This window comes from Leuciscus leuciscus, assembly GCF_965113295.1.
Source record: "Leuciscus leuciscus genome assembly, chromosome: 5".
NCBI classification, from domain to species: Eukaryota; Metazoa; Chordata; class Actinopteri; order Cypriniformes; family Leuciscidae; genus Leuciscus; species Leuciscus leuciscus.
Window position 1 is genome coordinate 13,457,116 of NC_138729.1, and position 24,729 is coordinate 13,481,844.

The 24,729-nt window shown below is 38.3% G+C and overlaps 2 protein-coding genes and 1 long non-coding RNA gene across 4 annotated transcripts; 1 reads left to right on the top strand and 2 right to left on the bottom strand.

Moving 5' to 3' along the window:
• The first annotated feature begins 33 nt into the window (after positions 1 to 33).
• On the top strand, positions 34 to 12,071 carry coq4 (coenzyme Q4 homolog). Of its 2 annotated transcripts, XR_014206393.1 has the most exons (8): positions 34 to 160; positions 3,876 to 4,022; positions 4,319 to 4,415; positions 4,514 to 4,616; positions 4,704 to 4,833; positions 5,148 to 5,241; positions 8,880 to 10,182; positions 11,351 to 12,071. XR_014206393.1 is itself a non-coding variant. In XM_082171509.1 (7 exons), the coding sequence occupies exons 1-7, from the start codon at positions 82 to 84 to the stop codon at positions 9,070 to 9,072; spliced, it is 843 nt and encodes a 280-aa protein (XP_082027635.1). In that variant the 5' UTR covers positions 34 to 81; the 3' UTR covers positions 9,073 to 10,832. The 2 variants fall into 2 exon arrangements, 1 of the variants encoding a protein (XP_082027635.1); XM_082171509.1 differs by lacking the exon at positions 11,351 to 12,071 and having other exon boundaries at positions 8,880 to 10,832.
• LOC309499983 lies at positions 5,191 to 8,873 on the bottom strand. Its single transcript, XR_014206411.1, has 4 exons — positions 6,406 to 8,873; positions 5,969 to 6,105; positions 5,419 to 5,905; positions 5,191 to 5,314 (listed from the first exon to the last, which is right to left on the bottom strand). It is a non-coding gene; the product is annotated as an uncharacterized lncRNA (long non-coding RNA).
• Positions 12,072 to 17,185: 5,114 nt separating the features above from the next.
• bspry (B-box and SPRY domain containing) lies at positions 17,186 to 23,642 on the bottom strand. The gene is made up of 6 exons (XM_082171468.1): positions 23,051 to 23,642; positions 21,959 to 22,057; positions 21,081 to 21,311; positions 20,053 to 20,078; positions 19,821 to 19,945; positions 17,186 to 18,742 (listed from the first exon to the last, which is right to left on the bottom strand). The coding sequence occupies exons 1-6, from the start codon at positions 23,429 to 23,431 to the stop codon at positions 18,207 to 18,209; spliced, it is 1,398 nt and encodes a 465-aa protein (XP_082027594.1). The 5' UTR covers positions 23,432 to 23,642; the 3' UTR covers positions 17,186 to 18,206.
• Positions 23,643 to 24,729: the final 1,087 nt, after the last annotated feature.

Consider the following 24,729-nt stretch of genomic DNA (forward strand, 5'->3'; position numbering starts at 1 on the left):
AAATAAGAGTATGACTGAGTATGCTAGCATGTTAGCAAGCAGCACAGTTCCTCCTCGCAGTGCAGTCCCTTCAACCACTACATGATGTGTGGGCTACCGGGTTATTTCCGTAGAATTTTTAAAACCTCTCAAGGATATTATTGTCGACGTTCATTTGGAGGTATTTTAATACGTTTTTAGAGTTCAACTACTTTCATAGTTAGATGTTATCTGCAAAATTGCGCGGTATAATAGTGTAGAAGCATGTTTTATTGCAAAAATGTCTGACCTTGCAAGTAGCTCACTGGCTAACCAGGGGTGCGTTTCCCGAAAGCATCGCTGGCCAACTATGGTCGCAAGTTCATCGCAATGTCCATTGAACTCTATTGGCAACGAGGGAACTTGCGACCATAGTTGGCTAACGATGCTTTCGGGAAACGCACCCCAGTACTGTGAAACGTTAGACCAACAATATGCTGGTCTGTCTGTCATCCAGAACAATGTAGGCTTCTTGATTGTTTACAAAATGTATTAGTTGAAATGCAGTGTTTGGGGTTGCCTTGCATGTCAACAAGCGACAGATTTAAACTACTGTATATCTTACCAATTAACCTACACTAGCTGACCACCAGCACCAAATATTGTATTTCGTCTAACAATCCAAATATACGACAGTGTCTGTCGTGCTGTGTTTGATAGTTATCTTTTATTTAGATGATTCAAGTGATCAGAAATATATTCATGGCACAGTTATAATGGCCTCATTACAGCCAATGTCAAAACCAACCACATGACAGTTTAATGTAATGTTAACCCATAAAGCTAAGTAGTTTCTTAAGTTTTATAATTAATCTGCTATGTCATGTTTATGACAGGTTATGATGTATTGGTTTATGTCAAGTTGTCATGACAAAGACCTCTCAAACAATGTCATATGTACATAAATGTATGTAATAATTGAGCGAATGACACTTATAATGACAGTTGTCATAAACATGCATAAAATCTCCTTCATATTCATGACATGTGTCATGTCATGATTATGAAGGTATCATGTCAGTTTTATGCACACCCCTTCAAGTAAAGTGTTACCAAGACTTAAGTCTTAAAATGACTAAAAAGCAAAAGGAAATTCCCAATTCAGCTACCAAAAGGATTGTCATACCTCTTAGCACCAATGAATCTGTGAATCGTCAAAACAACTTTTAACAAATATATTTATACAGAACATTTAATTTGACACACCTAAACTGACTGACCTCTGAAATTTACACAAATTCTATGGATGCACCTTTTGTCCATGAAGATTTTCCTTACTAGAATGTATAAAGGTGCTAACACATAATTAGTGCTTCATTGACGCTAGTGCCCCACAGTCTCCACATAACTAAATATTCAGCATCTTTCCTCAGAAACAATGTTAGACATGCTGCTTCACAAAAAAAAAAAAAAGTTTAAATTCCTTAATGGTTATAATGCTATGCGTATGTGCTTTGGTTTTCTTTCATTTTTTACAGTAGATTATTTAGTAATAAATATGTCAACCATGTCGTCACCTTTATTTATATAGTGCTTTATACAATACAGATCATTTCAGTGCAGCTTTATGGTGATAAACAGAAAAAAAATATCAGTGGTGCAAATAAAATGACAAACTCTGCTCTAAGCAAAGCAGCTCAAAAAAATTAAATAAAAACATCTGTGTTGTCACTTGTCAGTGTTGATTCAGTTTGGTTCAAAAACTTCATCAATTATAGTTCAATTCAGCTATAAAGCAACTCTGCAGAAAACAGTGATGTCATTGTCCAGCTCAGTTTATTGGTTGTCTAAGTGTCAGTACAATCATATCAACAATATTACTGAATAATAAGTGTCCCCAAACTAAGCAAGCCAAATAGTAACCAACCAACAGCTCATCCTATTTTGAAGATGGGTGGAAAAAAAATCTAAAAATAAAAGGAGGTTGTGGACCATTAAGCTGTTTTGTATAGTGACATTATTTTCATGACGGTTTTATACATCAATACAACCAATTCCAGAAAAGTTGGAACAAGAATCTGTGATTTGTATTTTCTCTTGAACCTTTATTTAATTGAAAATAGTACAAAGAAAAAAATTTCAATGTTTTCACAGGCCAAATTCATTGTATTTTGTAAATATAAACATGTTTTGATGGCTTCAACACACTCAAAAAGTTGGGACAGAGGCTAAATAAATGTGAAAAAGATTACAGAATGTCCAAGTTGAACTTTTGAACCCGTCCACAATTAGCAGGTAATAGGTGAGGGTTTCGTGATTGGATTTAAAAGGAGCATCCACCAAAGATTCAGTCTTTGCAAGCAAAGATGGGTCATGGCTCACCACTGTGCCAAATTTAATTGTCAAACAATTCAAAAATCACATTTCTCAATGCGAGATTGCAAAGTAATTAGGTCTTTCACCTTCTACCAGAAATAATGTTCATAATGTGTTCTCAGTCCCAAAGACGAAAGCGACCAACCAGACTTTCATCAGTATTTTATCCGTCATGGAATGGGGTGCATCAGTGCAAACGAAATGGGTGACTTGCATGTGTGTGAAGGTACCATTTAGTCCAGTCATTTTAAGCCAAAATGGGGGTCAACCTTGAACAAACTGCAACAGAAGCAAACTCAACTGATTTTGTATCCTCAATATGTCCTGAGTAAGGAAAAAAAAGCCCAGAAGAATCACAGGGGAAAGTTTCGAAAAAGACCCAAATATAGCCTATTCATACGCCTAGTCATTCTTTTTCTTACGTGAATAGGGTAAAAACAATTTAGCCTTTAGATATCACCATGAAAATTACTGAGTTGATTACTTACATCAAGACAAACAAAAAAATGTATTACAAGTTTTTTGAAATTGTTTGTTAACATGGACAAACGGTGCATAATCTAATTACGTATGTGCTAATTTGCATAAATACCACAACAGATCTAAACATTGGGTATAGCCAGGTAAAAATTTCTTGTTGAATCTTGGTGACACATAACAGTAAAATACTTAATGTTAAGGTCTGAATGGAACCCATTTAGGCTACCCATGAGCATTAATACATAGAGGCAGGAAGAAGTACTTTAGAAACCAGCCTTTATTAATTATTATTGCAGAGATGGGGTTTGGGGCTGGGTCCGTGGGACTGTTGCTGGGGATTCACTTTTTATTTTGCCTACCTTGTGTCTTCTGCATTCTCCTTACCATTTTCTCCTGTTCAGACTCGTCCCCCAGAAACAGTACCACGGACCCAGCCCCAAACCCAATCTCTTAAAAAATAATAAAGGCTGGGTTCTAAAGTACTTCTTCCTGCCTCTATGTATTAATGCTCATGGGTAGCATAATGGAGGAAAAAAACCTTGGGAGAAACCAAGCTCAATTATTAATTTTTTTCAATGCTGGAAAGCACGATTATCATTAATGGGAATTTAATGCAAATTATTGAGGATAATTAAAATCAGTTCCAAAAAAAAAAACATCCAGACACATTACAGTCATGTGTGTGTGTGTGTGTGTGTGTGTGTGTGTGTGTGTGTGTGTGTGTGTGTGTATATATATATAATTTCACTATGTAAATTTTTTTAATTGTCTTAAACCAGGCTTTACTTTCTTTATTCAAAATATAATTATAATTTTTTCCTTCTTTTGATTTTGTTTTGAAATTCAACCTGTTACAATTGAACATTTTAAGGCATAAAACTATTTGAGTCTACATTTTATAGTGAATTAAGTTTAAGCATCATGACAATGACAACAGAGTAAGGTTGCAGGCATGATAGTTCATCACAGGACTATGGATTTAGAGTTGTTGAGTCTGTTTACTGTGATCACTTTTAGGATTTGTTCAACTTCAGAGCCATCACTCTCTCTTCTGTACTCAGTACTCACTGGACAGCAGTACACAAGCTCAGGCTCACAGCAGTACGATGGAAGGTTGTATCCTAGCCACATCCCAACGAGCTCGGTCCAGAAGGCTATTCTGGCTGTAGGTTCTGGAGTGGCTGCCCTAAAGAACCCCTACAGACATGGTGAGGCTATACATGATACTGGATGATGTTAACCTATACTGTAGTGATGATTGCATATCGGATTCTTGATTACAGTTACAGTTGTTAGTTTCCTTTTCACTATAAGTGGGTGGAAAGTCCACAATTTGCCACCTAAAAGATTAGGTGGCAAATTTAACCAAACATCACTCCGCAACAGCCTTTAACATGTTTAAATGTGTTTTTTTGGTATTTCCTAAATCATGCGAGCTGGAATTCTTACAGTAATCCCCATGATTCAAAACGTGCATGTATATTAACATATTTTACCAAAACAGATATGGTTGCAGTGCTCGGGGAAACCACAGGGCACCAGGCCCTGATCAAGTTAAGGGATCGGATGAGAAATGACTCTGAAGGTTGCACTATTCTCGTGTATGTACTTTGACCATCATCATCCATAATGGACATCCAATCTCCTTGGTAATCCATACTGCTTTAATACTACCTTTATCTTCAAATGTTGTCTTTAGAGAGCGTCCAAGGATCCGCTTATCTACATTAGACCTCACTCAGATGTCTGCTTTACCAGATGGGACTTTAGGAAGAGAGTATCTCCGTTTTCTAGAAGAAAATGTAAGACAAATGAAAAACACACAAATTGTCATGTAACATAATATGCAAATAGGCTAAATTAACCATTGTCATCTCACCTTTTTTCAGAGAGTCACCCCCGACTCGAGGGCTGATGTGAAGTTTGTTGACAATGAAGAGCTAGCGTATGTCATGCAGCGATATCGTGAAGTTCACGACCTGTTGCATACTTTGCTTGGTATGCCCACCAATATGCTAGGTGAGAGTTTTGTAATATAACACAAACCATGTCCACTTTTTCAGGTGTTTAGAGATTTGATTTGTTGTATACGTCCAGACCTATCCCTTAGAAGTTTTAGGTAAATTCAGGTTTTGGGTTTTTTGGTTTTGTGTAAATAAAATGCTGCATCAAAGCTGTTTAGTCACTGAAGTACATTAAGTTCCCTAGGTCATCATCAATACATTCTCTTTTTGTGATCTTTACCATCCATTAGCCACATTCCAGACTGACAGCCAGTACACAACACAATCTTTCCTCTTTTGAAAGATTTTCCTGTTATTCTTTACCCACAGGTGAGGTTGCTGTGAAATGGTTTGAAGCTGCACAGACTGGCCTGCCCATGTGTGTTCTGGGGGCAACGCTTGGACCCCTCCGACTGTCTGTCAGGTGAGTTCAATGTTCCCAGTTCATTACAAGTTTTCTAGCTCTGTGGACAGCAACTGTAATATGCTGTCAATTACTAATATTATTAAAAGTAATAATAATTAATGTAAGCGCTTTAACAAAAATACAAGCTTCACATAACTTATTATAAGTAATGTATTACTGTCAAAGCGAGTCAACATTGCGAGCCAACATATTGGGAGTCAACATTATTTTCTGTGGTAGCTGGCCGAATGTTAGAGGTCTGTAGAGCTTAAAGGGGTAGTTCACCCAAAAATTTTAATCCTGTCATCAATTACTCATGTCATTCCAAATCCACAAGACATTCATTCATCTTCGAAACACAATTAAAGATATTTGAATGAAATCTGAGAGATTTCTGTTCCTCAATTAAAAGTCTATTGACCCAAAACTCGGATGGTTCAGAATGTTCATTAAAGAGAACGTAAAGTAAGTCCATTTGAATCGAGCGGTTTAATCCAAGTCTTCCGACACGATTGCTTTATATAATGAACAGAATTAATTTAGGCTTTTATTCACATATAAACATTGGTCAGTGAGCATACACAATCAAATATGTTTGACGAAAGTCAATAGTACTGCTTGACTCATGAGAAATGTTTATGTGAATAAAAGCCTAAATTAAATATGTTCATCATATTGAACGCTTTTGAACACAAATATGTTCACGTCTTTTGAACGCTTTTAAAGCGTTCATGTCTTTTTTCACAAGGATTTCTTTTGCGAAATCTGTATGAACATTTGAAGACCAGAGTTTTGGGTAAATAGACTTTCAATGGAGGGACAGAAATCTCTTAGATTTCATGAAACATACATTAATTTGTGTTCTAAAGATGAACGAAATGACTTAAAGGCCTCATTATACTTCTGCGTCGGACCTACGCCGGAGCCTATACGCCGTAGGCAACGTGTTGGTTTTAATGTATACTTCTGCGTTGTTGTCCGCGTTGACGCGCACCTAGGGAGCATGTGAAACCCCGAGGGAGGGGTTCTGGCAGACCAATCACAGCGCTTGCGTCCGCGTAGAATTGACGCGTTGTTACATTTTTGGAGAGGTGCACGTCAGGGTACGCCGAAGGGTACGCGCGCTACACACAGCCTACGACGTAGCTACAGCGGCAATTCGACGCAGAAGTATAAATAGGCCTTAAGGGTTTGGAACAACATGAGGATGAGTAATGGATGACAGAATTAAGCCCCTGAAGCAGCAGCAATAGTAGTGAAGAGCAGGAAGAGTAAAAACATCAGAAATTGAAAAAACGGCTGGTTCAGAAGTACAGATGAAAATGACCTCAAAAGTTATAACCATTTCAATGTTGAATTTTTTAACTGGTGGTGGCGCTATAGAATAAGAAAACTAATGGATACAATAGGGGCTATCCCCTTTGGGGCTTGGTCCCTAATGAGTTAAATGTATTTAAATAGAACAGTGATCATCTGGATTGATTTTGAAGTGCTGAAGTGTGTTCTGTCATATTATCCATTGAAGAGTTGCTACATCTTGAATTGTAAAATAACAGAAATACAGTAAATTTGTATGTCCCCTTCTGCTGAAATTTTCCGTGATTACAACCAACATTTGTCCTCACGGAGTATTTCCCATTCTTATGTTCATGTTATATTATGGTTTAGTTCATGTTTCCATTATAATATGTCATTCTTGACCAGATGTTAAGCTTTACTGGCTCTGATGTCACCACAAGCATATTTCATATAGTATATCCTGCTGTTAATGTTCTCCTTCCTCCTAATGCAGGAAATTCTGTCTTTAAACAAATTTAGAAGATCCCTGTTCGGTAACACTTTATAATAACTGCATGCTATTAATCATTAGTTAAGCATTAGTAAACAGTTAATTAGTCATTTATAAAGCATTAAAAGACATTAATAAGCAGTTTATAAATACAGTTATAAATGCTTTGTTCTTGATTTTAAAGCATATATAATGTGTTTAATAATCGTATTTTCATACTTTATTAATGATCAATTTATAATTTCTAAATTAAGTTATTGCATTATTTACAAACCGGTTATTTAGGAGTTGTCAGTGGTTCATAAGATCACTTAGAAAGTGTAAGTAAATGATTAATAAATGCTTAAATACATATTATTATTCAGACATATAGTAATAGTTAATTAGTGTGTTAATAAATGCTTTATTAACATGTATTTCTGCTGTAATTAATGGTTAATTCAGGTAGTTATAAAGCATTTAGTAGTGGTCAGTTAACTATTTTTGTGAGCTCATCTAAAGTGAGGACTATTTATGCCTTGTAAAGCATTTACAAAGCAGATTTAAAGTCAAGTCAAGTTTATTTGTATAGCGCTTTTCACAATACAGATTGTATCAAAGCAGCTTCACAGTATTAAATTAAAATAATACAACAAAGTTTGTTTCAAGAGGAATTTATTGATTGATAAAATTAAATTAAATATCCCCAAAATATCCCCAACTGAGCAAGCCAAAGGCAACAGTGGCAAGGAACCGAAAAACTCCATCAAGTGACCTAATGGTGTCCTAAAACTCCATCAGGTGACCTAATGGAGAAAAAAAAACCTTGGGAGAACCCAGGCTCAGTCGGGGGCCAGTTCTCCTCTGGCATTTAAAGGCTGTTAAATATTTTTGTTCTGTATCCCTGTGTTGTGTTTGTTTCCTTTTTCTGTTTATAAGATCAATGAGCCTTTAAATCTCCTTTGTAAATGCTTTATAAGGCATAAATAGTCCTCACTTTAGATGAGCTCACAAAAATAGTTAACTGACCACTACTAAATGCTTTATAACTACCTGCATCTACTACATTTACTTACACTTTCTAAGTGATCGTATTAATCAATGACAACACCTAGTTTGTAAATAATGGTAAATAATGTAACTGGTTTGTAAATAATGCTATACTTAATTTAGAAATGATAAATTGATCATTAATAAAGTATGAAAATACAATTATTAAACACATTATAGATATGATAATGTGAACAAGAATAAAGCATTTATAGCTGTATTTATAAACTGCTTATTAATGTATATTAATGCTTTATAAATGATGAATTAATGGTTTAGTAATGCTTAACTAATGATTAATAGCATGCAGTTATTATAAAGTGTTACCGAATGTTCTGAAGTAAAGAAAGATATTTCTGTATCTGGGCAATTAAATATGATGGTTATTTTAGTACATTCATTTGATTTTAATTTGATTTAAAATCAAATTAATGTACAAAAATAACCATCATATTTAATTTTGTCCCATGGAAACATTTTAATGTTTGCCTTGAAAATATATGTGGATGATGCTCTCAAAAGCATATCGTCACCTTCCTAAAATAATTGCCCAAGTCATTTTGATGATCAAATGACTTAGGCGATTATTTTAGGAAGGTAACGATATCAAGAATTTTCAGTCATATTTCACCCCAAAAGCAAAATAATTATTTAGACATTTCTATATTTTTGCAACAATTTTCATGACTTTTAAGCACATTTTCCTTGAAATGGCCATTTACTGTAATGCAAGAAATGTTTACATTTTGATAGAATTTGTTGTATTGTCTTTAACTTGTTTTAATCAAAAATCATAATGTTACATTAACGAGTCAAATTTGATATGTGTTTGAGTCAGTCGTCTACAGTTGCTGGTTCAGTCTCTGGGACCTTGGGCTGTGCGCAGTGGCAGCCGTGCCAGATGTGTTCTGAGCGTCTTCTATGAACGGCGCTGGGACCAGAACCTCGATGAACTCAGACACCAGCTGAACATTGAGCCACCCCCTGTCAATCTGTTCCCATCCAGTAAGAAGACATCTTCAAACTCGTAGTACAGGAACCTGTCTAACTGAAATAACTGATGGGAATTTCAGCTTGTGGGAGAGTCCCACAAGGAAGCTACATACATCCCATCGGTAACAACGTTCTTCCTCACACAAGGGGAAATAATGTCTAAAAATAAATGTCATGTAACTCTGAGAAAATACTATGGCATGCATAGTGAATCAATTAGATCATTCAGGAAAAGTAGTTCTTCTGATAAGGAAAGTTTAATAACTTTTTGTAAAGATCTATATGTTATAGGATATTAATATTAATATTCTATTAGAACTGACCTCTGGATTGTTCATTGGTGCTTTTACATTGGAGTTTAACCATTGGAGTTAACACTGTGTGTGTCACAGTCACCAGTTACTTCATCCAGCTTCACTACATTTCCCAGAACCCTCCTTGGCTCACACCTGCACCTTCACAATCACCTGCACCTGTCAGCGATCACCCTCGTTAACTTCACCATTTAAGCACTCTCGTCCCACAGTCCCGGGGTCTGGTCTGGTCTTTACAAACGTTACAGACTACTCACCCGTGTGGCTACCTGATTCCCGTTTACTTACCTGAAGTCCTGTTGTGGTCGTTGTCGTTGTCGTTGTCATTGTCATTGTCATTGTCCTTCATCGTCCTGGTTCTCATCATCGTCATCCCTGCAAAAGACATTCATCCAACCAAGTCAGCGAAGTCATCGTCACATCAGGATTCCAGTTCATCGATCATCTCACCCTGCATTGCTCTATCTGCACTTTGTGCTCTATCTGCACCCTTGTCTGCCTTCATCTGAGTGTGACAATGTGGCATCTTTGATTTTTACTCAACACAATGTTCAATTTTGTAATTTAATAATTTGTATATTTTAATTTATTTTATTTTATGATTATTTTGTTAAATTATACATATCCTTCTTTTTAACTTGACATCCAGATAAGAAAATCACAAACGTAATGAAAATTATTATAGTTGTTTGTTTTTGCATCCATTTCAAATGTACTGCAGCATGAGTAAAGTCTCTTATCTGATTGTGAACCAGAAGAAAAAGAATATTGTCCTCTGCTTCCCTCTAGTGGGCAAAGTGCTTTAATCTGAAGGTGCTTGCTAAGCAGTGTTGGGTAAGTTACTCTAAAAAAGTAATTAATTACTAGCTTCTACTAATTACATCTTCAACAGAGTAATTAGATTACTCTCTCTAAAAAGTATTGCATTACTTGGTAACACTTTACAATAAGGTTCATAAATTAACTACCTTAGTTAACATGGTTAACACAAGACTAAGAATGAACAATACTTCTACAGCATTTATTAATCTTAGTTAATATTAATTTCAACATTTACTATTAAAATCAAAGGTTGAATTTGTTTACATTAGTTAATGCACTGTGAACTAACATGAACAAATCATTAACAGCTGTGTTTTTATTAACTAACATGAACAAAGATTAATAAATACAGTAACAAATGTATTGCTCATTGTTAGTCCAGGTTAGTTAATACATTAACTAATGAACCTTATTGTAAAGTGTTACCCATTACTCATTACTAATTACTTTCTAAATCCCATATCGACCATTTGAACAATACAAGGATAGACTACTCTTAATTCTTTCAAAAAAATAAAATAAAAAAACATTAGATGTTACATTTAGATGTTAAATCCACTATCGTTTAATATAGTTATAATTGTTCTATAGTCTATACGTATTTAATGCAATTACGTCAGAAGTAACTTTAATTAAATCACAGTAATCCCTTACTTTACTTTTTCAAGGAAAAGGTAATTCAATTACAGTAATTACTTAGTAATGAGTTATATCCAACAAGGAGGCAGTTCATTTGTAAACATGCTTAAAGCAGATTTACCAAGTGTAAACATTCTATTCTATTACACATAGTCAATGTGTAAAAACTTACAAATGCACTCTGTAACTAAATAGTATTTTAGTAGTGTGAGCTGGTAATATTTAGAAGATGAGGCTGTCTAGCCAGGATGAGAGACTTCTGCAAGCTGTAATATGCTTGTTTAGTTTTTTTTTTTTATGATGTAGTTATAACGTTACTGGAATATGGCAGAGACCTGTAGTATTTTTGCTGTCAATTTCAAGAATTCTTTCCCCATATGATGGTATTGTCTTGTTAAAGGCACGAATCTTTAAGCGTTAATACTGAGTGGCAATAGTCTGGGGTGGAGTGCCCTCTAGGGGACAGCCAGGGCACTCCAGCTGGTGATCGTAACATACATATCATTGTGCAAAATCATGAACCTGTGCATTCTCTATATAGCCTACCACATCTTCTATGGAGGATTGCGGGAGTGCTGGATCCTATCCCTGCATCTCGGACCAAACATCCTGGACTCCAGTGGAAAAGCGGCCAGTTCATTACAGGACTTTCTAAACCATGTGTTTTTTATTGTTCTCAGAACATAATATATGATATACATTTATTAGACATTTGCTCTTGAGTCTCAAAATTGACAGAAAAATGCCATGGACTATACAACTCATGCACAATATACAGTATGTGTTCTGAAGACATGCAGCACTTTTGTGTTTTTATTTGACGAAAATCTTCCACTCTACTGTAACTGAACAGTCATAGGGGAGAGCGGGGCACAAATTTGTAGCCTAACGCTTTTGACTTTCTCAGTTTGTGTAAATCTACTTAGGGTTCAGAGAATTTCTTTTTTCTATGTCTAGTACAATGATGTGGTTTTGTTTTATTAATACAGTATCCCCCGGTTTCACAGACGAGCCTTAAACTAGTCCCAGACTAAAATGCATGTTTGGGCTGTTTTAACTGAAAGCAACTTGCACAGACGTATCTTATAATATGTCAATGTCATTGTTTTGTCTTAACATACACATCAGTAATGTTTTTTTCTAAGGCACATTTATAAAAGGTACTTAAATGTCCTAACTGAACTAAGGCCTAATCCTGGCTTAGTCTAAGCCCTGTCTGTGAAACCAGGCCTATATACTTTTTTCTTGATGTAGGCCTACCCCGAAAGAATGGAAGTGAAATGTGACAACAAATGCCCCATAGGTGGGGTGATCTAATCAAACAAATATACAAGACAAACTAAAATATTTTCTCAATAAAATACAATTATTAACTTTTTCATATAAAATAATGCCTTTTTTTTATATAATTAAAAATAAACTCATTTTTGAGTTTGACTGCGAACACAGGAAAACACAGCTACAACATAGTTCAAAACATATAATTAGTAGGCTAATTTCTGAACATTGACTCTCAGTCTTTATTCACCTTTTTCTCATGTTTTCTCAGTAGAATTCATAAAAGTATCTAGCATATTTCTAATAGGGGCTCATTGCAGTGTGACATGCCCTCGCGCAACTGGGATTTAAATCCTGCGAGTGTCTTCTGCTAGTTAGCGATGCATTAAAGAACTATATCAACCGTTAAATGACATATTGGAGATTAAAATAATATCAGATTTGTCTAATTTTAAATAAACAAAAATATAGATGAAAAATTAACTTAGGAAAGAAATTTACTTTTGCTATGGTTTAATAAATGTCTATTGATATCTTCACAAAACAAAATTGAATTTTGGCGCTACTTTTTCTCTATATAGTGTTGATATGGCAACTAGTAAATACACCAAGTTTCGTCATTCTAGCATGTGTGGAAGTATTTAAAACAAGTGTGTTACAACTAAAATTGACTTTTTACTATTGTCACGATCCACACACAGGAAGCAGGGAAGATCCAATTTGCAGTAAGTATATTTTATTAAGGGTAAATCCAAAAACAGTGGTCAAGTCCAGGCATGGGTCAAATACCAATATAGCAATCCAAAACACAAGACAAGCGCAGACAAGAAACAGACACTGAAGTGGCGTGCAATGAAGAAACAAGGATCGTGGGGAATGTAGTTCAGAATGTGACAGACACCGTGGGGAAGGAGGACATCTAGTGGTGACCCAGGGAACACAAACCAGACACTGTGACATAACCCCCCCTCTACGGAGCGGCTACCAGACGCTCCAAGACGTGACAGACAAAACAAGAGTCCAGGCGGGAGGTGGACTGGTGGAGGATCAGGGGGAGGGATGGGGGGCCAGGTCCATGGAGGGAAACGGGGACAGGGAGTGACAGTTCATCTGGCGGCCAGGGCGGAGACGACAGTCCATCTGGCGGCCAGGGCGGAGACGACAGTCCATCTGGCGGCCAGGGCGGAGACGACAGTCCATCTGGCGGCCAGGACGAAGCAGACGACTCATCGGGCGGCCAGGGCGGAGAAGGTCGTGCAGGCGGCCAGGGCTGAAACGACAGTCCATCAGGCGGCCAGGGAGGAGACTCTCCCTCGGGCGACCAGGGCGGAGACGACCCCTCGGGCGGCCACGGCGGAGACGACCCTTCGGGCGGCCATGGCACAGGAACAGACACCAGTCCAGGAACAGGAACTGGAACAGACACCACCGGCTCAGGAACTGGAACCGACACCACCGGCTCAGGAACAGGCACCACTGGCTCAGGAACTGGAACCGACACCACCGGCTCAGGAACTGGAACAGACACCACCGGCTCAGGAACAGGCACCACCGGCTCAGGAACTGGAACCGACACCACCGGCTCAGGAACCGACACCACCGGCTCAGGAACTGGAACCGACACCACCGGCTCAGGAACAGGCACCACTGGCTCAGGAACTGGAACCGACACCACCGGCTCAGGAACAGGCACCACCGGCTCAGGAACTGGAACAGACACCACCGGCTCAGGAACAGGCACCACCGGCTCAGGAACTGGAACCGACACCACCGGCTCATGAACCGACACCACCGGCTCAGGAACTGGAACCGACACCACCGGCTCAGGAACAGGCACCACTGGCTCAGGAACTGGAACCGACACCACCGGCTCAGGAACAGGCACCACCGGCTCAGGAACTGGAACAGACACCACCGGCTCAGGAACAGGCACCACCGGCTCAGGAACTGGAACAGACACCACCGGCTCAGGAACCGACACCACCGGCTCAGGAACTGGAACAGACATCACCGGAACAGGCACCACCGGCTCAGGAACTGGAACCGACACCACCGGCTCAGGAACAGGCACCACTGGCTCAGGAACTGGAACCGACACCACCGGCTCAGGAACAGGCACCACCGGCTCAGGAACTGGAACAGACACCACCGGCTCAGGAACAGGCACCACTGGCTCAGGAACTGGAACAGACACCACCGGCTCAGGAACCGACACCACCGGCTCAGGAACTGGAACAGACATCACCGGAACAGGCACCACCGGCTCAGGAACAGGCACCACCGGCTCAGGAACAGGCACCACCGGCTCAGGAACAGGCACCACCGGCTCAGGAACAGGCACCACCGGCTCAGGAACAGGCACCACCGGCTCAGGAACAGGCACCACCGGCTCAGGAACAGGCACCACCGGCTCAGGAACTGGAACAGACACCACCGGCTCAGGAACTGGAACAGACACCACCGGCTCAGGAACAGGCACCACCGGCTCAGGAACTGGAACAGACACCACCGGCTCAGGAACTGGAACAGACACCACCGGCTCAGGAACAGGCACCACCAGCTCAGGAACTGGAACAGACACCACCGGCTCAGGAACCGACACCACCGGCTCAGGAACCGACACCACCGGCTCAGGAACTGGAACAGACACCACCGGCTCAGGAACTGGAACAGACACCACCGGCTCAGAAACAGGCACCACCGGCTCAGGAACAGGAACAGACACCACCGGCTCAGGAACAGGAACAGACACCACCGGCTCAGGAACTGGAACAGACACCACCGGCTCAGGAACCGGAACAGACACCACCGGCTCAGGAACCGACACCACCGGCTCAGGAACTGGAACAGACACCACCGGCTCAGAAACAGGCACCACCGGCTCAGGAACTGGAACAGACACCACCGGCTCAGGAATAGGAACAGACACCACCGGCTCAGGAACTGGAACAGACACCACCGGCTCAGGAACCGGAACAGACACCACCGGCTCAGGAACCGGAACAGACACCACCGGCTCAGGAACCGGAACAGACACCACCGGCTCAGGAACCGGAACAGACACCACCGGCTCAGGAACCGGAACAGACACCGGCTCAGGAACCGGAACCGACACCACCGACTCAGGAACAGGAACAGACACCGGCTCAGGAACTGGAACCGACACCACCGACTCAGGAACAGGAACCGACACCACCGGCTCAGCGGCGGCCATCTTGTCCGAAGACACAGGCTTGGCGGTGGCCATCTTGTCCGAAGACACAGGCTCGGCAGACGTGACGTGAACAGTCCTGGGAATTTCTAGGATCTTGAATAGCGTCGAAAGATAATCCAACAGGCTTTCAGCCGCTATGGCAACAGCGGGCTGCTCGGGCACGACCTCCGGGAAAACAGCGAGCTGCTCGGGTACGGCCTCCAGGAAAACAGCGGGCTGTTCCAGGACGGCCTCTGGGATGACAGCGACCTGGACGGGCACGACCTCAGGGGTGTGGTCAGTCTCCGGATTGGCAGACGTGCGTCTCTTACCCCCTCTCTGTCCGCGACGGCGAGACGGTGGCTCTGATCCGTCCCTCACCAGCCCAGAGTCGAAGGGGGGCCATGGTGGAGAGTGGTGTTGGACTTCCACTCGACCACCTCCTCCTCTGCGACCTCCCCGGGTCCCACGAAAAATAACCAGTCGGGTTCTCTCAAATAATTCTCTCCTCTCCTGTTCGGTGGCTGGGGAAGAGAAGTTTGAATACATACCGCTGGATCTGTGTGTGACAGAGTCCTTCTGTCACGATCCACACACAGGAAGCAGGGAAGATCCAATTTGCAGTAAGTATATTTTATTAAGGGTAAATCCAAAAACAGTGGTCAAGTCCAGGCATGGGTCAAATACCAATATAGCAATCCAAAACACAAGACAAGCCCAGACAAGAAACAGACACTGAACTGGCGTGATAAATACAAGGACTCCGTGACACATACTAAAACAGACAGGGTTATATACACAGGGAAATGACAATGCTAATGGGGAATAGGCTGAGTGCAATGATTAGTGACAAGGGACAGCTGAGTGCAATGAAGAAACAAGGATCGTGGGGAATGTAGTTCAGAATGTGACAGACACCGTGGGGAAGGAGGACATCTAGTGGTGACCCAGGGAACACAAACCAGACACTGTGACAACTATTTCTGAAAAGTTACTAATTAAATATGTTCCATTTCATTTCACACAATTCTATAACTTTAATTAAACAACTTAAAGTTGTATGCAATTATGGATGTAACTACTGATCTAACACCCAAGGTATAAAATTACCACTTTTGTATAGAGAAATAGCTGAAGTTTATAAAAACAGCAAATTATTGAAGTGTTTTTCCTTTTCTAAATAGAGAAATTCGGAAGAGATTGTAATCAGAGATCATGTTTTTAGGTATTTTAAGACAAAACTTGTACTAAAAAGTATAAAAATACATTACTGTGTTGATTTGAAATCATATCTTATTTAGTGGTCCGTTTAAAATGTATGATGTATTTTTAAAAGTGTCTATTTACACCAAGTGCAAACAGACACCTTGTTGGCAGAGGTTAATAACAATGGGCACCATATATATGATTGAGAAAAAAAACAAAAGAAATACCACTGACAACAGAATCAGTGGCGTGTTGAGTAAGATGTTTCATTGTATAATAACAACATATTCGTGCAGTGTATATGATTATTATATGCGGTGATATGCATTTGGAAAAGGGAGAAAAGTGAGTTTATATATAAATCGCTGTTCTCCCTTTTCCAAATGCATATCACTGCATATCCATTTTAATAATCATATATACTGCATGAATATGTTGTTATTATTGCATACTGTTATAATAAACTACAATAGAGTGTAGTGCAAATAGTATCTGCCACTATGTGCACCAGCTATAAATAGCATTTAACAAATATTTACACTCAGAGCAAAGGACATACTTATATTTTCACTTAATGTAGATAACATACTGCTATTTACACAGTGCAAATACTGCAGCATCTATATTGTTATTTATTTGTTACTGTCGCATCTAAATCGGTATTTACTTAGTGTAAACAGCATTTAACACTATTTGCACTTAGACCAAATAACACACCCTTTATTTTCATTTAGGAGTACAAAACTATCTTGATCACTAAAGCCAATGTAAATATATGATTATGTTGTTTATAAATACTACATTTTATAAGCGGATCACTAAATGAGATATTGGTGAAAAATTCAAGATGTTTTATAGCATTTAAAAAGAAAAAGTAATATGGGACAGTACAGTAATTAACTAATTATACAGGCCACGCCCTTTTGACCAAAAATATAAGAGATGTTTGAGTGAGTGAGTGAGTGAATGACAGAGAGAGGAAAAAGCATTTTTGCAGCAATGCCTAAACATTGCAATAATTTGAAAAATATAAAAATAATTAAATTAATCTGAAACACTGAATGACCATCCCAGAATAGCATTTTAAAAACTTTTTAAATAAATGAGAGAATGAAAAAATGGTTTAACTATTTCAGTCCACATTTTATTGCATGAATACATAGGCCTACATTATCAGATAAAAGGTCAGAACAGAGTTTCCTGCACCACATTTCCCTGCTCTCCTGTGACAGAGCCATGATGATCTCACGTGGTCACCTAAAAACTCAATTTTTTAATGTTTGAAACTGTTGACAAACGTAAATTTCACAAGAAATGCAGATAATAAATATAGTCAACAATAATTGCACTAATTTTAACACAAACAAAATACTTTAAAAAAGGGAAGAAGTCATTAAAATTAAGTTTCAATAATTTAACATGCATAAATATAAAAATATTTAAATTACATATATGTTGTAGCTCTTTTAAGCAGGTTAGCAAAATCAAGGAATTACTGATTAGCTTCTGATTAATTTGTTTCTTTAAATAATCAAACAATGTGATTGACATTATCACACTTTCTCTTCTTACTGCATGTATTGGTCTTCAATGGCACAGATAATGTAAAACTTTTTCTTTTTTTTATATCGTTGGTTCAAATGACATTTCATTACGTTACATCTACCATTCCTTCAAGATCTCGAGATCTTCAGATCCCTTATTAACATTCTTCTGGTGTTCAGTGCACTATAGAGATGCTCTGATCAGCCACAGCACAGGCAGCCAGCAGTGGCTCGCTGAAAGCATGTCTGACAACATGCAGCACCGACACAGATTCAGGATCATAGAACAGCAGGGTCTGACTGGGCCAATCCAGCAGCAGTCCCACTCTCTTGAGCTTCTTAGCCACTGCGATACCCACACTGCATCCATCATGACAGAAAGAAAAGTCTTCATCATAAATCGAGAGCACCCATGATTTTGAGTTGTAGCCCAGCCGTGCGCCATTGCCGGTCCCCTTGCGTTCTATGCTGGCATAGCATACACCCACTTTGAAGGCGGCACTCGTGCCCACGTCAAGTAACCAGCTATGAGTACCAGAGGACATGGAAGGGGAGCAGAGGGCGTTTGGCCAGCTGTCGAAGCGCTCCGGGTCATAGGGGTGTAACTGACGCTGACGTTTGGGCAGGAAAGTTAAGGTGTGCTGATCGTTGGAGAGGGAGAGAAGAGGACTGACCGTTTGTTTTTCAAAGTGCAGCATAGTTGAACTGTGGGCTAAAGAAGAGCAGGATATGTTAAGAAGATGTTCAGAGCAAGAAAATGAGAAGTTGAATGTAAGGGATGTAGAAAAGTACACTACCAGTCAAAAGTTTTTGATCGGTAAGATTTTTAATGTTTTTAAAAGAACTCTCTTATGCTCACCAAGGCTGCATTTATTTGATTAAAAATACAAAAATAAAAACAGAAATATTGTGAAATATTATTACAATTTAAAACAGCTGTTTTCTATGTAAATATATGTTCATGTGTAATTTATTCCTGTGATCAAAGCTGAATTTTCAGCATCATTACTCCAGTCTTCAGTCTCACATGATCCTTCAGAAATCATTCTAATATGATGATTTGATGCTCAAGAAACATTTATTATTATTAATAATGTTGAAAACAGTTATTTACATTTTTATTTCAGGATTCTTTAATAAATAGAAAGTTCAAAAGAACAGCATTTATCTGAAATAGAAGGCTTTTGTAACATCAAACACTATACCGTTCAAATGTTTGGGGTCAGTATAAGAATTTTTATTTAATTTTTGGGGGGAAATAAAAAAATAGAAATCATTATGTTTATTCATCAAGGATGAATTATTTATTATTCAGGACATTTATAATGTTACAAAAGATTCTATTTCAAATAAATGCTTTTGAACTTTATTTCAACATTGATAATAATAATGAATGTTTTTTGAGCATCAAATCCATATATTAGAATGATTTCTGAAGGATCATGTGACACTAAAGACTGATGATGCTGAAAATTCAGCTTTGATCACAGGAATAAATTATTATTTATCAACTAAATTCAGCCTTGGTGAGCAGAAGAGACTTCTTTTAAAAACGTTAAAAATATTACCGATCAAAAACTTTTGAACGGCAGTGTATAATCTAAATGTGCCAATGCCTCAATATATTACAGTACACTTGATTTGATCATGTCACATTGCATATGTTATCAGAATGTAAGCAGGGTATGAAGCTCATTTTTGGGGGTCTGATCATGAATTTACATGTGATATACTGAATCTGTCTTAAATGAACTTCTGTCTTGTGTAAATGTAAATAGAAGTCCACTTACCAGACGGCCCAAGCAGCAATGCACTGGCCCATAAACCCACCATGAGTTTACTGTCACTGCAGCCTCTGTTCAAACTCAGTTGCTCTGTATCTCTAGGTTCACCAACACCCTCTGCTTCCTCAATCCTAGCACAGTCATATACATGATCAATTATCATACCCAGCTTATCTCATTTTGTGTGTTTATTTATCTATGTGGGCTTATTGTTGCATTTATTGCAAACTGAAATTACCTGTCATTAATTTCCTCGTTTGAGCTCTAAAAAATAAAGAACAAAAACACAAAAAATCTGTGGATTATCTCACAAATGTAATTTAGTCATACAAATATACATATGTATGTTTTATTAATTGATTATGAACATCTAAATAGAAAAACAATGAACTGAAACTAAAAAACAATGAAATTGATTTAGGAGTGTTGAGTAGGCTACTTTAGATTTTAAGTATTATTTTGGGGAATCAGTCATCTACTCTGTGGAGTACTATTGAAAAGGGAAAAAAAAAAACTCTACTCTGTACTCTATTTATAACTATGCTTAAATGTCAATTATCTGCTGATGAATTTGATGTGTATCCTAGAAGCTTATGCTGTCAGGACAAATTACCTTTAATTTGATTATTTGATTGATTTGTTTTCCTTAATAAGTTTGAAAATGTAAGCATTGGGAACAGGTACTTTAAAGAAATCAGCTCTTCTGGGGTAAATTTCATCATGAAATGTCCAGGTCATATTTCATCAAAAAAAAAAAAAGTACATAGAAATTCTCCAAATATGATCAGTTTTGATTTATGTTTATACATTTTGAATAATGTTAACTTATGTTGAATGCGAAAGTACAGTAATTAATTGGTAACACTTTACAATAAGGTTAGTTTGTTAACAATAGTTAACTACCTTAGTTAACATGAACTAAGAATGACCAATTAATTCAATAACTTCAAATATGTATTCTTCTAACTGGCTCCATGCAAGCAAGATGATCATACATATTGTGTGAATACATAAAGTGAATGAAGCATTAATTGAGATTTGGACTGTGCCCAAAATTCTCATGGATATAAGAAAAAAAATTATAATCTCATAAATCTCCTGAAATTTGGCAAAAAGATTTCAAACTCTGTCTTTTGATTTCATCAGTCAGTTTCCTTGTTAATTTCTAATTCTTTAGTATGATGTCTTTGTTGACAAAGAATCTATACTTAAAATGTTCATCATTTATCAGAACTTTTTACACTCCTGACGTCTTCATTCACTCACCACAAGCATGGCATCTGTGGAGTGTGTGAGTGAGTGCACCAGGCTTGTGCGTGTGTGTGAGAGTTTCTCCAGAGTGTGTGTCCAGTGTGCTCTCTGAGTGAGAAGGCACTGCTCAACACGCTCTTCTTCTCTCTGTATGGCCTCTAGGAGACGCTGCTCCTCTTCCTCCAGAGCCTCACGCACCACTTTCACCTGAGCCAGCACTCGTTCTCTAGCACTGTTTGCATCAATCTAGCAATTAAATGACACAAGAGGCAATTACAATAACATATTACACTGTTATAACTACATTTCATCTGAATACCAGGGTTATTAAATAAAAACGGTAACACTTTACAATAAGGTTCATTAGTTAACATTAGTGTGTATTAACTAACTAATGTATTAGTGTATTAGTTAGTGTATCTAACTAATGTATTAACTAACATGAACTAAACATGAGCAATACATTTGTTACTGTCTTTGTTAATCTTTGTCACTGTTGGTTAATAAAAATACAGCTGTTCATTGTTTGTTCATGTTAGTTCAGAGCATTAACTAATGTTAACAAGATTTTAATAAAGTATTAGTAAATGTTGAAACTAATATGAACGAATATTAATAAATGCTGTATAAGTGCAGTTTATTATTAGTTCATGCTAACTAATAGTTAACTAATGTTAACTAATGAACCTTATTGTAAAGTGTTACCAAAAAATCTTTTGAAATCCTACAGAATAAGTTACCTATAATAATATCACAGTCCAATTATGTCCGATAACATAATATTACCATGGTACATGGTTGCCATTATGTAAGTTCTGCGGACTCAGTTTATGTAATGCTCTCTCACTTTCTCTCTGCATGTTCGGCAGTAAATAAGTGAATTCTTCAGGTACCTGTACAGCTTTCTCTCTTGCTGTAAGCGAGCGGTCAATGAATTGTTCAATCCGCAGGGCTTGCAGCTGCATTTTTTCGCAGACATCCACCAACTGATTCTGTTTAATACAAAGAGGAATAATGATTCCAAGATCACGTAATTGGCATTAAACCAGCAGTTGAATAGTGTGCAGGTGGCAGGAATGTGAAGGAATGTGGAAATGACCTGAATTTCTTTGTTGTTGAAAAAGTGTCTGAAAGGAGGAAATGTGTTAAGAATATTCAGATCTACTGGCCCTCAAAAGTATTCGGAAGCTTCCAAATATGTGAATTTTATTTCAGCTTCGTTTTGTGAAATTTTTTGGGTTGAAAATGTTTATGCTGTCGAAGATTATTTAGCATTTTATGCAAAATTATATTTTGTTATCTAACGAGATAAAATACTTTTTCTGGCCACTCTGTATCACAGGTGAGACCCTCAGGTTCAGAAAAAGCATCGCATTGAAATACAAAGAATATAATCAGTATTCGATGATGTAAGTAATATAACATCAGTTCTTAAGAAGTTTTTTTTTTTTTTTTTTTTTTTTTAGTATGGGAAATTTCAGCAAGAAAGACTTCAAATCAAGTGTCAAGATAGTTGCTCTAGTGAATACAAAATGTGCAATGGAATGCAATGCAAAAAAACAGTAGCATGGTTACTGCCATCTTTTAGCAAGAAGTTTATATAAAATTGTATCTGACGGGATAGTTTTCAATAGCATTACTGACATTTTTTAGGGAAACGTTTATATCAAATTTTATATGAGGGGATAGATAATTTCAATTGCCCCAAATGGAATACATCTGATTGCAGTGATTTCTTCCTCAATTTTAGTGAGCCTTCAGGTAACTTTGGGGCGTCTGAAACGTACTGACGTGATGAAACTGACCACGCCCTCTATGTGAATATACACAAATGCACAAGACTGCTGAAACTCGTAGGCTACATGATTATTCTAACAGTAGAGATATATTTTAAGTGAAGAAATAATGTTTTGTTATGAATTATTTTGTCAATGTTTTATACGTTGAAACCTAATTATTATATTTTTTAACTAATAGTGACTCACCCTTACTACAGTTGCCCGGGTAACCAGCTCTGTCACTGTATGACCCTGACAAGCTCCATCCAACACACATTGCGAGCATTTCAGTCTCTCTTCTGTATTACAGTACAACAGTAGTTCGCATTCATGTTCTGGACACAGTTTCGCTTCTCCTGAAGACGATACGGAGTCTGCACCGCTGCCTACAGGGGTCTCCACATATTTGCGCACAGGTTTAGTCGACGATTCTCCATTAACTGTGATATTGGTGTTTAAAAAGAGCTCTTCGCCTTCACTTCTTATTCGATCTTCATGTTTTGGATGGTCGTCCAGTCCAGGGTCAGTCAGGTCATTGACGTGCAAGGACACCGTTGCCAGTTCACAAAGTCTATAGTCCATACTCATTGCACTGAGAGATAATATGTTAAGTTCCTTAGCAGAATAAACGATGCGATGGGTTCGCCTGGTTTCGCTGATGTATACTGTAAATACCAGTAGCGCAGGTGTATCCAGTTTTAGAGCCCTGCCTACCTATCGCAGGTGTATAACACGGAAGTGGACTGGTTGTACAGTGCGCAAGTCTGAAATTAAATTTGTCTTCAGTTGTGGCCACTGGCCTAGTCACTCTCGTGAAACTTGGGACTGTTCTTGCAATATGCTAATTTGTCATCTGATCTTGCATGTAGCTTATTGGCTGAAATCAGACAACACTGCTCTGTTAATGTGTTACTCTCCATTCACTAAATAAGCTGTACTGAGTCTATTTGCTACACAGTTCTTACCATATGTATAGATCACCGTAATCTAAAACATTTCAAATAAAAATAAGATGTTACAATGTAAAAAAAAAGAAAAAAAAAGTGAAATATTACTATAGTATATAAAAAAATATATATTCAAGCTATTGGTGTGCAATGGAATTTATTGAGTTACAATATGCTACAGGTGCAGGGGTCCACAAGTTCATGCGCTGTACATTTTGTACATGGAGTACAGCATTGTTAAAGGGGTTACTTTTTGTTAAACAGTGTTAGACTCAAATCTTTGGTATCACTGCAAATATTCTTTAAAATTTCAATTAGTGACCCTTTTTGAAGTACATTGTTAAGCCAGAAGGTGGCAACAACTAGTGTCATTATGAGTGAGTCATTGAATCATTGTGATACCAACTGCAACAAGTTTTAAGCCCCAGTAGCTATGTTTCCATCCTCCAATTTTATGCGCATTTTGGGATATCACATCAAAAACTGGTGGATGGAAACGCCAAGATGCAAATAAATTCTAAAAATCCAGATAAAAAACGTATGGCGCATAATAATCTACGATGGAAACACATTTACCGAATAAATTCCTGATGCACATCAAAAAAATCATGTGACTTTGCGATGGGACAGCATAACAGGGCAGTCAGGACTAACCAGCGGACTAATCTCGTTGTACAGCTTCTGAAATGCTGTTCTCTTACGAGAGGTCTCTCGTACTGCGTAAGATATCTTACGCTAGGGGAAAATCCTTTTCCGCGAGATATTGAAGCCAAAAATTATCCTTAATTTTGTAATAATGCAAAACGCGTTGCAGCAGCAATGCAGACATAGGCGAGACAGCTCGCGCGCCTATTGGCTGCTCTGCGGCAACTGCAGCAGCCTATCGAGCGAGGCCTGGCGTGACGTCAGACCCAATCAGGGCACTTCGCGCCCGCTGCG

Bases quoted from the DNA above. Each gene is read 5' to 3' on its own strand.
- coq4 (XM_082171509.1), top strand. From the start codon at position 82: ATGATGTGTGGGCTACCGGGTTATTTCCGTAGAATTTTTAAAACCTCT. The intron at 4,023-4,318 runs GTGAGGCTATAC...TTACCAAAACAG, and splicing joins AAAGAACCCCTACAGACATG to ATATGGTTGCAGTGCTCGGG. The intron at 5,242-8,879 runs GTGAGTTCAATG...TGTTTGAGTCAG, and splicing joins CCCCTCCGACTGTCTGTCAG to TCGTCTACAGTTGCTGGTTC.
- bspry (XM_082171468.1), bottom strand. From the start codon at position 23,431: ATGAGTATGGACTATAGACTTTGTGAACTGGCAACGGTGTCCTTGCAC. The intron at 21,312-21,958 runs GTACCTGAAGAA...TTTAATTGCTAG, and splicing joins CAAGAGAGAAAGCTGTACAG to ATTGATGCAAACAGTGCTAG. The intron at 18,743-19,820 runs GTAAGTGGACTT...GCTCTTCTTTAG, and splicing joins ATTGCTGCTTGGGCCGTCTG to CCCACAGTTCAACTATGCTG.